The sequence below is a fragment of the Nicotiana tabacum genome, chromosome 13 (genome assembly GCF_000715075.1).
Source record: "Nicotiana tabacum cultivar K326 chromosome 13, ASM71507v2, whole genome shotgun sequence".
Lineage (NCBI taxonomy): Eukaryota > Viridiplantae > Streptophyta > Magnoliopsida > Solanales > Solanaceae > Nicotiana > Nicotiana tabacum.
The window spans coordinates 92,921,246-92,934,366 of NC_134092.1; the positions used below are offsets into that span (position 1 = coordinate 92,921,246).

Here is a 13,121-nt window from a genome sequence, read left to right on the forward strand (position 1 = left end):
CAGCCCAGTGCACTAAAATCTCACCATATGTGAGGTACAGAAAGGGAAGGAATCCGATCACATTGGGGTCTGTGGTAAGCAACTGTTTCTATTACTTGAACCCGTGATCTTACCAAAATATTGGAGACCATGGAAATTTACACCATGCTCAATTTTATCTATAGGTTGGTACTATGCCCCTCCACATTCCCCTGTCAGAATTCTATAATAAGAAACTACAGAAATGAATACAATAAACAGCCACAGAACCTTATCCCCTAGTGATAGCACATTATTTCGCTGACAGGTGAGGTTCTGGAGATCCTAACCTTCCTCCCCATAGAGGAAACAGTAATTATGTTTCTAATAGTACTAACAATCTCGAAAAGCCAAAAGATAATTAAGAAAACAAACCAAAAACCTATTGGTTTGAGACTTCCCTCCTAGTGAAGTTGCCCTTCGAACAAGAGTTAATTCCGAGGGAATAGGTCTGTACTTTGCTTCAGTTTTGTGTGGAAACCCTTCAGAAACTTTAGAACTAAAGTAAACTGTTTCAAATAACTAAGCTTCCTCGAGTATAAAATGAGATGTGGATAAAAGTAATATGAAAAGGAAACACAAACAATATACGAGGGACTTTGGAAAAGCAGTTTTGAGCACACCAGAAAGCACAGCACATTGAAGCATTTTATTAGGGTATCCCAACATCATCTAGAAGTCCAAATATAAGTAAACCGACTATATAACAAAGATGTCTTCATAGGACTCCCCAATTAATATGATCTCCAATAAGCAATTATTACAAGACAGCAATACCTCAACTAAATAAATTTAGCTTTGGAACCAAACTCCTTCCTCCCTACCTTTGGCGATCAAAGCTAAGCTTATTGAACTCATTTTCACATGTACCATCTAAGCATAACGGCAGGGGTCAGGAATCATCATTGCTTTTATTTTTGTCTGCATCCTGACGCACAAATTGCCCTCGCAAACATGTACCATATAAGCATAACGGCAGGGGTCAGGAATCATCATTGCTTTTATTTTTGTCTGCATCCTGACGCACAAATTGCCCTCGCACACGTGGCCTCTGTTCTGCGAGTCTCTTTCTACTTTGGTACCGGACCTAAAATATATGGAAAGATAATCCAGATAACTTTTGCTCTGTCATTTATTGGCTGTTCAATTGCTTCAAAATCAAGATATGCTAAACAGTTTGAATCACAGTTTAAATGGTAAAAAACTTGTCATTTCACTGATTAGACGTAGCAGGCAAAGTTGCATCAGACTTCATGTGAAATTTTTTGAATGCAAGAATGTACTATGATAAAAAGGAAAAATAAAGAAAAAAGTAATGGGAATAGGTATGCTGAAAGGCATAAAAAGAAAGCGTAAAGTGAGATTTCGACAGACTACAGAATCTGGTTAGATCTAAGCAGGACTTCAATTATGTATGGCAATCATAGAAATGATCCAGTCACAATTACCTTTTTCTCAAAGCACCTTTCCTTCCTCTTTTGCCGGAATTTAATCAAAGCAGCCACTCTTTGAGCCGAGTGATCACTTCTGCTTGCACTTCCACTCACGCTGCCAATTTCACATTTTTCACCCGCTTCATTTTCAGCAACCAAATTTGTTCCTTCAGCAATTAGAGCAGTGCTGCTACCATTTTGGCCACTGCTTCCATTTTGCCCATTGCTTCCATTGTTACTTCCTGATGCACTTCCATAATTAGCAGCGTCTCCTTCAACAGGAGTTCCTACCATGTCAGATGTTCCGAAATTTGGAGCAGCTCCAACAGCATTTCTCATGGATGAATCATCAGTGTCAAGCAGCTGTTGCTGCTGCTTCAGGTCAAGTACATGGTGGTGATGGTGATGGTAGTGATGATGGTGGTGCTGAACTTGGGCCTGCTGCTGCATCGCCCTTGCTTGGGCCAGAGCTGCCTTTCCTGGAACCATAGGTTGAAGAGAAGAATTATGACCATGTTGCACTGGTTGAAATGCGGAACAGGTATGGGCATTGACTGCAGGTTTGGTTATTGGCTTGTCAGTTAATGTTTCATGTTTGACAAAGAAATTATTTGTCGAGGAGCCCATGTCATTGTTGTTACTACTTCCATTTGAGCGCTGGTTAGGGGTACTGCTTGACTTCGATCGCAAATTATGAAGTGATTCTGTTTTTGCAACTTCTGAGCTATTATTAACTGGTGAACAGCTGCCCACATTCCCAGTTGGAGCCTGATTAGCATTTGAAGCGGCATTATACCTGCATGTGAAGAGATTCAATTAGCAACTGTAGTTTCTTCAGGATATTGAGTTTTAGTAACAGTTGAATCACATGCCTAGAGAATGCTGAAAGGTCTGAATGCCTGAGTATATTGCGCTCTTGCACACTGGTCCCAGTTTCTCCAACATCTCGAAGCTGCTTCAAACTAAGTTCAACAGAAGGCATGTCTTTACTGTCATAGGTGGCTATTTCTTTGATGTTTGTGATCTTGGAAGGATCTTTCAGAACTTCATTGGCCATACTTTCTACTAGAGGAGTGCCGGTTTTGGTGTGATCACCCCTATAACCAACATCCTTGCCTTTCAGGTCATCTTCCCGTGTTTCCTTGTTGTGCTTGAGGTTTCTAACCATTTTCTCACTATCCTTGGGGTCTAATTCCAAATGTGTGTCCTTCATAGGAGCGGCTAAATCATCCATAGCTTTACCTGATCGGCCTTCAAGCTCTGGAACATTAGTGACACCTATGTTCAAATCTTTACCCATTCTAGCATTTCCTGAGATGTAAGCCACAACATAGATATATATAATGGATTAAATGATAAACGCAATAGCAAAAGTAAACAGCATAAAAAGAATTTGATCTGAGATGTTTTGTTATTCCCATGGGGCTTGGAAGAGCCACACCTACCATGTTCATCCTTCTCATTGTGGCACTCTCTGGGGGCAGTTGCAGGCACCCAGGTAGCACTAAGTGCTTCTGGCCTTGAATGGACAACCTGGGCACAAGTGCTATCAGGGGGATCGGCCAATTCATTCCATGGTGACATGGGTTGGGGGCTGTCAACTTCTATGGCCCTTTTGGACCACGAACTCTGCTAAAAAAAAGGAATAATAATAAGAGGATTTATAATGGAAGAAAGCTACTGCAAGCCCTATCTGCATTCCTAACATCAGAAGTTGGATCTGGGATGTTGGGAGTTTACGATTCCGGAGTTTGCTACAATAACTTAGACAGAATTTACACACATGACCGCACTATTCAATTTCTGATGCCCATAAATATGCAAAATGAATTATCCTGTTCATGGTCTGTCAAATAGGCAGGTCAAACTAAATTTGGTGGGTGGCTTAAAGCTGGTTTAGACAATGAATGTGTCATGATCCAAGCTAAAAAGTTTACTCGAGTCAAAGATAGGTTGGGTCAATTTCGACTAAACAATGGGTCAAACCATTACAATGAGAGAGTGTGTGAACAGAGAGATACAGCCACAAACCAAAACAAATGTTTTTCTTATGTTTATAGAGTAAAAGTAAGTGAACACGTTGACAAAAACACCCCTAACTAACCAAATGAATTTAACTTCTATTAGTTGACAAAGTTTTCTTATTGATCGATTTTGATGTATTAGGCGCCCAAGTTAACCCAATGATTTGGATGAGTCAATTTTTGAGCTGTCCCAAATTGAACCATCCATGAATATATTCCTCATTTAGCCAAACAAAGAATTTTTTGATGATTTTTATTTATATGCAAATGTGATTCTAAGTTTCTAATTTAAATTTAATAGTTAGTTGTCCAATGCTAAATTTCTAATTTTATATTCCTAATACTAGCATTTTCACCCATAAAATTTGCCTAACAATTAATGCTTTGTTTTATTAGCTGTGTATTTTTCAATAAGCTAAATTCCTTGATCGCTACTCAAACTTGGCATGACTTGTAAGGACATCTTAAATTTCCTAGTGACCATTTAAACACCCTTACCTTGACAAAGGTGCCCGTGTCTATAAGACCAAATGCATGAAATACACTTGCTACTGACTGACACGGCAAGCGAACTAATTATTTAACGACATGTGTAATTTGAAAGAAAAAAATAAGAAGTCATGTAACTAAGAAAAAGAGAGAAAGACAAAACCTATTACCCACGCCCTTAAGTCCCCTCCCTTTCCCCACCGCTAAGCTATCCACCACCTTCTTTTTCATCATTTCTTCTCATATAATCATCCTCTACTCCTCACCACCATACCCTTCTTTTGTTTCTTCGATGAAAAATGATGTCAGCAGCCGAATAAAGTTAAAAAGTGCTAAACAACTCTTTGGCGGAGCATCTTTCCAATGCAACCCAACGCAATAATCAGGCAGAAATTAGCGAGCAACCCTTTCTTCCTTCATTTAGATCTGGGTTTCAACTTTAAGTTTGAAATTGATGTTTTTGAGATTTCTACCAGATCTAACTTTAAGATATTCTAAATTTTGAGCTACTGTCTACCAGAAGTCAGAAACTTAGAACACAACCCTTTGAAATTTTGGTTTCTCTCTGTCAATCGACTCCGGTCAAAGTATTTGAAGTTGGTTGACCGAATCCCAAACATATCCCGCACCCATCCCAGTGTCATATCGAGACAGGTTCGGCGTCAAAAATGAAGAGTCCGCGCAACTTAGCTTTCACGCACACACTTTGCCATGCCAGACGCTTGTATTCAAGGGGCACATATATGCCAAGTAGAGGTGTAAATCCGGTTAGTTGGAGTGTCTAACTTACAAATCATGGCAGGTTTGAGTGGCTATCTAGGAATTAACCTTTTCTTCCCTTTTGTTTTTGATAACCGTAGTGTCCGGGCCAGCTTGCGCACACCTCGACTAATTCCCCATGATACCTCCCACCAACAAAGGAATTAACCTTTTCACTACCACATTTTAGGCCTTTTCAAAATAGAGAGGCTGAATCTTATAAATTAATCTACTTAAAAGAGTTGATTGACCAGCTTTTGTCAAGATGCACCACCCAACACCTTAGTCCATTTGCTTAAGTGATGCGAATCGTGAAATCCTACAAGCCTTCTTCAAAACTTAAGCAGTGCATCTTTGATACCACTGTTTTTATAGGTATCTACATGTAGAGGTTTCTATGCAACACATACATGAATTATTAGTTTTATCATAAAATGTGAAAAGATTTTTAATCTTTCAATTCATAATAACTATAGTATAATAGGAACATTTTATTAAGCATATCTTTTAAGGGGATATCGTAATAGGTAAGTACAAGTTCTATCAAATTGAAGGAAAGGTTCACGTGCGCAACCCAATAAGTAAAAGATAAAGGGATAGAATCAGCCTTTCTTGGTCAAGCTTATAACGAAGATATAGGGGGTGGGAATCTATGCAAATTCAGAACAAGAATAAGTGGTAGTGCAATTACTTAAACTAGATTGGAGGTAACTGTCAGATACCCTATAGTTTTTTCCTCAAAGAAAAAGGGAATCTTAGAGATCAAGACCATGCTTGATTTGGATTACGCATGAGCCAATCCATTTTTCTCTGATTTAGTCATTTTCATTAGTCACAATCACACTCTTAGGCTGAGCTACTATCTCAATAAAACTGATTTTTTCTATCTGAGAAATATGTATGGTGCCAACCCTTAGGACCAACTGCAGCCTTTGAAACTCGAGGAAATGGCCCCTCCTCTCTATCCTTCTCCACTTAAATACCAAACTTAGTTCACATGGTGCAGGGCTCGAACATGTGATCTAGGTCACAAGTTCAATAGAACTGACAACTTTGATGAACTATATATGATCACTTTTCCATATAATCAGAAACAGTTAACATTATCCAAAACAATCATGCCGGATATTTCAGTAACTACACCAGCATAAATTGGTTGACCATATCATTCTACAGAGCTATTTAGAAGTACTAGGGCAATCTCAGAAAAAAGAAGTATTAGGGCAATCATATATATAAATGTATATATATGGACAGTTGCTTATCTATCACATTAAGTCTAGAAATGCTCATTAAGTAAATGACCACTTAAAAGCACTTTTGTATAAGGAATGTTATGTGGGCTATTAGAGAAAAATTAATCTGCAAGCGCTGCTTGGAGAAGGGGGTAAAGTAGCCTATTGGCCATGAGAGAAACAAGTTATTGAAAAGACCTTGTGGGTGGGATTGTGCGGAAGCAATGACTACCAAGGAGCTGGATTTTGAAGCTGCTATTTGTATGATACAATATATTAATGAATTGGTCATGCCATCAACATACCCAGAATTTTGAGAAAGACACTGAAATTTCAACGAAATGCCCGACACCTAAAAATTATTAACTTCCTTTTACTTGAATTATTCCAACTTAAGATACTATTTGAAAAGAAGAACAAACTGTGTTGTCCCCCTCTTTTTCCTATAGGGGAAATGCAAAGTGACATAGAGACCAATGATAGAAGAGAATCATGCCAAACTATAGCCGTGAAGAAAGAATACCTGGGTGCCACTTCCATTGTCACTTCCATCCCGGTCATCCAGATCAAAGCTCCCATTCTCAGCTTCATCATTGCTGTCAGTGTTATTCAACGATCCTTCAACACTTTTAGATTTCGTAGACTTCTGAGTCTGTATGCCACTTTCACTTCCGCTTCCACTTGACTGAGGAGAGAATGAGAAATCAATGCAAAATGGGTTACTCAATGTGCACTTCCTGCTAGTGTCTTTCTAAGACAACATGAAGAGAAGAGGTCTACAAGAATGACAGGTTAAAAATTCCAGTTTCAAATGGAGTCAAATAAGGTGCTTCCAAACCAAGGATCAGTTCCGAGGTTTAGGAGGGCATTCCGTAAAGTTCTAGTTACAAATGAAGATGACTGCATAAACTTACACTATGGCATTTCCTCCAAACATGCTGCCAGAGATTTTTTAGCTCATTCTTTCGAATAGGCTTCACTAAAAAGTCAACCGCACCCTTTGACAAACACTTAAAGACGATACCCATAGAGTCATTAGCAGACATCACTGCACATAAAACTCATCAGGTGTAGCACTTAAAAGTATCATATTGTCAAAATATTAAGCAACATTTGAATATTAGTAAGCAAAATAAATATGTGGGAATGATACTCACTAATCACCGGAACATTCTTGCGAGTTTTGTGATTCATAATCTTTGCCAAAAGACCAATGCCTGACAAATAAGGCATGGCCACCTCCGTCAGAACAAGATCAACATGGTTAGCTAGATCTCCTAGAATCCTCCATGCTTCAAGGGCGTTTCCAACAGCTGTAACTGCCATTATTTCATCGTAATAGATTTGATAAGAATAACAAAAAGACTGAGAATAAATCAAGAATATAAAAAATAAGCAAGTCCTGATTCTCTCTCAAACAATTTTGAGCTTCAAAAATTGTAAGAGATATCCAAGAAAAGAAATATTATCTGAGAACTAGAATTTCCCCTCTAACTAGTACGTACCCTCTTATGCATATTTACCTGCTTCACTTTGCAAGCACGCCAACTTACTTGGCAAGTAAGCATATAAGAAAAGAGAGTAATGGAAGCAAATGATGGTTGGGGCTCAAGTGCTCCTTTCAGAGCATCAAGTAATAGCATGAACTAAAGAAGCATAAAAGAGATGCATAGTGTCTTCTTAGGCTTCTGAATAAAAAAGATGCACATATTTGTTCTTAAGTGAATGTTGCACATATATAGATTACTTGTACATATAGTAGGAAATTACTCCATCCAGATCCTTTGACAAGGGGGATTTTGAAGGACAAGTATTATAACTATAGTGTAGCTTTCACTGAGGGAAGATAACCTTCAAACTATGATGCATATAACAACAGTTAGTACTACTACACCTCAATCATGAGCAAATTGGGATTGGCTATATGAATCATCACTGACCATATCGATTTATTTCAGCTCAGCTCAAACCAATATTATACAAAATAAAATAGAAAAAAGAATAAAAAGTACCAGAAGTTCCATATGTTTTCTACTGGCAAATAAATTTCAGACAGGATTAAAGGACTTATAGAAAACGCAAGACCTAAAGTAGATGCACTAACATGACCAAAACATACTTCGAACTGTTTAGTATCACCAATATAGATCTTTTTCCTCCATTATGCTTTATTTTTCGTACCTATGAATTGGTGCATCTAAGGTCGACACAGGATATAACCAATCCATCTCAACAACATTCTCTCATTTTATCCTTTATGTGCATCACTTGCATCTTATACCAAATGTAATCACTTTTAAACTTGCATAATTTTGTATGACCGCACACCAATATTAGCATCGGTATCAACAACATACATTGTTGTTGATACCGATGCTAATATTGGTGTGCGATCATACAATATTATTTGATATCTTTAGCGGCCCAACATTCACTCCAGTATAACATTGCTGGTCTTATAATCGTTTCATAGAAGTGAAAGGTATCCTTCTATCACATAAAACTCCGGTAGCACTTCTATGTTTCAACCATCTTATTTTGATTTTATGTGTAACATTTTCATCTCCCTTACCATTCTTTTGAAGACTATATGCAATTGATGCACCTTCTCCTTAAATCCTCTACACAATCCTCATAATCTAAGTTGATCGGACTCATCAGTTTCGTTGTCGCACCCGTGTCGATACGTCACTGGCGCTGGTGTGGGTGTGGAATTCGTACTGGATCTGGTTAATGAATTTTGGGTACTTTGACCAAAAGCTAGGGAGGAATTCGAGACAAGATACAATTTGATTTCTGAAATCAAGACAAAAGTTAGGATAACTTTGACGTATGTTATCGTTGGTGAAGGCCTTGAATGGATCCTGCAGTTCATACTTCTTTCCCTATTTTTTCTTTTTTGAGAAAGAAGAAAAGAGCTTTAAAAAGGGACTTGAGACAAACGAGTGTTCAATGAAGGGAATCGGGAAATGTTCAGGGGTATAGAGTTCAAAAATGAGACTTGCGTTTATCCATTAAAAAATAGTGGACTTTTTCTCCACTATAAGCAAATCAATATAGTGAAAGCTTGACACATTGCTAAGTCTTCAAGAGATTTTATTTCTATAAGAATTAGAGTTCCAATGCAAAATTATATTGTAAATGAAACATAACTATGCAAAAGTTATTTCTTATAGTATTAATATGTCTCGTATTTTAGGCAATACTTTTATAATTCTATTTTTGATAATTAAATTATTTTTAGCCGAATCCTCACACCTGTATTCCCGAATTTTAAATTTAGATCATGAAGGATCCGATCTCTAGATCCGCACCTGTATCGTACACCCCCACCCGAGCCCGAGCAACTTAGCTTACGACTATATATTCTGGAAACCACATTCAAAAGGGTTCTCCTGTGTTGAAACATATGTTACATTGTCAATTCAAACTAAATTTACAGCAAGAAAATAATATCTAAAGTAAGATTGTTCGGTAACTCAATGCAGGAAACATTCCCAGCTCAAAACATCAGGAAAGGAAAGGAAAAGGAAGTATATTTAGTTTCACTTGATTGTTGCTCTAGTGGTAAGCACCCTCCACTTCCAACCAAGAGGTTGTGAGTTCGAGTCACCCCAAGAGCAAGGTGGGGAGTTCTTGGAAGAAAAGAGCCGAGGGTCTATCGGAAACAGCCTCTCTACCCCAGGGTAGGGGTAAGGTCTGCGTACACACGACCCTCCTCATATCCCAGTAGTGCGATTATACTGGGTTGTTGTTGATGTTTGAGTAAAATTTCAAGTGTATGTTTTAGAAACATAAAATTTAATGTATCTTAGAAGCCAAGAAACTTCATAAAACCCTTAACTCAAGACTAACAGCTGTAACATCAAAGTTCAGCACGAGAGTGGCCTGAAACATAAAAATTCATAACAGGAAAAGAGATGGCAACACCAAGTTTCTGGTACAAAGCTAATATCAACTTATGCATATGTTTTGTGCACACACACACACCAAACACTGGATAGAAGAAAAGTTGCCTCTGCTGAGGTACTCATGACAGTTTTAGGATAAGCAAGCAATAAGAACAAACCTTCATAGCTGCAGTTTCGAAGCAATGCACTAACAACATGACGAGTTGAATCATCATTTTCCACCAGCAAAACCTTGAGGGATCTAATTGGAAGAAAACGGTCCCACCTAACCAAAGGCCCTTGAGGCTGTTGCTGCTGTGTTTGTAGAACAGCCTGCACATGCACCAAATCCCTCTGTGTTTCATTCCCACCTTCGACATCCTCATTAATCCTTGACTCATCTTCCTCTGAAAGCCCTTGTCCTTCACCAGTCATTCCATCCCTTACTCCATTCTGCCCATCCTGTATGCTATGACAATTGAGTTCCACCAACCCTTTAGTTGGGGGACCATTGGAGTCCATCCGAATTCCTCTCATCAACCAGATTCAAAAAGTCCAATGATGAATAAGGCAGCGGATTGAGTCGGTGCAAAAACGTCTAATTTAGAAGAAAAGTTGCACATAACGTTGTCTTCAAGTACCAACCTTTCAATGAAAGGGCTCTTCAACAAGTCCTTAACCAAAATGCATGAATGTCAACATTTTATTTATAAACAACTGATAAATGGAACATACATGGGGATAAATAATCAAACATCCAACTAATGCGCTTTACTTTACACAAAAAAACATGTTTCTTAAACTGTGAAAAAATATTTACAAAATGGAACCCCAAAGAAAACCTACACCAAGTAGGCTCAACCTTATGCACCCAACAACAACCTCCTCTCCCGGTCTCCCCTGCCTCGATTATCATCAGAATAAGCTCATCTTTAATTGATAGAGAAAACTATCAATTTTATATCCTCGAACTTGGGCCTAATCATGAATCACAAGCTTCTTATTTTTACAACAACAACTACATCTAAGTCCCAACAAGGTGGGTAGACTATATGAATTGTGATTCTTTATTTTTACAAAAACAACTATGCCTAAGTCCCAAATAAGTTGGGGTCGACAACATGAATCCCCACTGACCACATTACTCCTTAGAACTCATCTCATGTAAATATTATACACATAGAAGCTTCTTATAATTATTGTCATTTTTATTAATATTTGAGATGGATCTATAAACAGAACTATATTTTATAAAATAAATAATTATCGATCACAAACTTCCATTGAATTGTAAAAGTAACTGATTACGTTTCTTCTCCATTAGGCAGCAAAAGTGAACTCAACTGAACAGCAACATAAAACTTAAATGTGCTGGGTTGAAATCTCGGTGCTTTCCGTTCACATGAGAATCAAACAATCAAGCTAAAATCAAGATCTTAAATACAAAAACAACTTCCTCTATATGAAACAATGCATCTCATGTTCCAATAAAATTCACAAAAAGTCAATATACAAATCCAAGCTTTAGTCCATTTTCCAATTTTAAAAAGAAATAGAAACGAAACCCCAAAAAATAGAAGGAAAAAAAGAAGAAGAGGAAGAAGAAGAAAACAAATCAAAGTCAACAATTTTTCAGAGAATAAACAATGCAACTCCTCCATAAAATTACCTTATGGGCCTCGTTAATGAGAAAGAGAAGCTTCCACTGATAGTGTCTACTACTGCAATCGGTTCACAGGAAAAGGGGCTCCCAGAAAGTTGACGAACAAATTTGTGTATAAAGTCCAAATTCTATTATTTCATCCCACTATTGTAGACTCATTTTCTTCGAATTTCTTCTTCTAGGGTTTGCTATTTATGGGGGGAAAAATATAAATTTGTTAAGGGGATTTTTGGCTGGTTGAGAAACGGTGATAGGCTAAACTCTAAAGCAAAAGATGAGAGAGAAATTTAGAAGGTAGTAGTATGATATTATATTCGTGATGACGTGGCGGTGTAAGAGGCCAGGCGAGGTGACAACTAGGAGACACGTCGGAGTGAATTGTTTGACGTGGAGGTAAATCTAAAGACGGGCGCTGAATTGAGTAGGGCGGATCTATTTGATTTCTCTCGGATCCGATATAGGGACACGTGGCTGCCTGTGTGATTAGTTTTATATATTTGGGAGAAAGAAAACTTAGCTGGACCCCACGTTCGCTGTTTAGAACTAAAGACGGAGATGACGGTTTTGGCCTTGTATACCGAGTTTCTTTGTCCTCGCTTCCCAAATTTAATTGGATAATGTCCGTCCCGAGTCAGCAAAAAAATATCTAGGAGGTTTTGTTGTTGTCCGTTGCAGTTAAAAAATGACTAAACCAACCGAACTGTACTGTATCGAATCGATTTTTAGGTTTTTTTAAAAAAAATCATAGGCTTTTATATAAATTTATAATCATACCGATAATTAGGGTAGATTTTTTATTTTATAAAAATAAACCAAAAAAAGATTGAACCGTACCGAATAAATTTTACATGTAAAAAATATATTTATATAGTAAGTTTAAAAATAATAAAATATTAAATTTTTCTTTGGACCTGGAATTATAAAAACGCTTATAAGTCAACGAGTAATTTAACTCAAAACATTAATTCCTAAAACCTATTATGCTACTTCTACTTAAACTAAGTTATTTTCACCATCTTCATTAGCAAGGCACAAAATATTTTAGTGATTATGAGTAGCAAAGTACAATGTATTGAATATGCTTCCTTTCATATGATCTACATTTATCTTTTTGAATATTTAATCTTCTATACACTTTATTCTTGAGTCTCAGCTTGATTAAAATTTTTCCACTCGTGTGATTTATATTTTCTATGTCTTTGCTTGATTTCTTTTATGTTGTTGTAGAATAGTTGATGGATCTATGCTTGTAACGACCCGACTTGTTGTTTTGAGTAATTACTCTCCTCTCTACTATTTGAAGTCTTGAATAGCTTTATATAATGTATTATGACTTGTGTGCAAATTTTGAGGTCAATCGGACTTGATTTGCTATATTGCGACATCGATTCTTCAAGAATACGTGGTATCCCATTAAGAAAACGAGCTCCAAATTCAGTTTTGATTGAAGCATTAGTTCCGTATTGAAATTTTGGAGCCATAGCAAAAAGAATCGTCGAATTCGGACATCGTATGAGAGAGTTATGCCCATTTTCGTATCGGAAAAGATTCCTCATCGTTGCAAGCTCCCAGGGTAGCGTGGGGCGCTGGAAATTTTTGGGTACTGGAAA

General features: G+C 37.4%; 1 protein-coding gene across 2 annotated transcripts; it reads right to left on the bottom strand.

Moving 5' to 3' along the window:
* Nucleotides 1-629: 629 nt before the first annotated feature.
* On the bottom strand, nucleotides 630-11,793 carry LOC107791774 (two-component response regulator-like PRR37). Of its 2 annotated transcripts, none has more exons than XM_016613909.2 (9): nucleotides 11,518-11,793; nucleotides 10,028-10,522; nucleotides 7,116-7,277; nucleotides 6,873-7,006; nucleotides 6,482-6,643; nucleotides 2,897-3,080; nucleotides 2,324-2,762; nucleotides 1,467-2,247; nucleotides 630-1,105 (listed from the first exon to the last, which is right to left on the bottom strand). In XM_016613909.2, exons 2-9 carry the CDS (start codon nucleotides 10,383-10,385, stop codon nucleotides 1,001-1,003), a joined length of 2,325 nt encoding a protein of 774 aa, XP_016469395.2. In that variant the 5' UTR covers nucleotides 10,386-10,522; nucleotides 11,518-11,793; the 3' UTR covers nucleotides 630-1,000. The 2 variants fall into 2 exon arrangements, with proteins under 2 accessions (XP_016469395.2, XP_075084259.1); XM_075228158.1 differs by having other exon boundaries at nucleotides 2,897-3,083; nucleotides 11,518-11,791.
* Between the last annotated feature and the right edge of the window lie 1,328 nt (nucleotides 11,794-13,121).

Bases quoted from the DNA above. Each gene is read 5' to 3' on its own strand.
- LOC107791774 (XM_075228158.1), bottom strand. From the start codon at position 10,385: ATGAGAGGAATTCGGATGGACTCCAATGGTCCCCCAACTAAAGGGTTG. The intron at 2,763-2,896 runs GTAGGTGTGGCT...CTTACATCTCAG, and splicing joins CAATGAGAAGGATGAACATG to GAAATGCTAGAATGGGTAAA. The intron at 2,248-2,323 runs GCATGTGATTCA...CTTCACATGCAG, and splicing joins GACCTTTCAGCATTCTCTAG to GTATAATGCCGCTTCAAATG.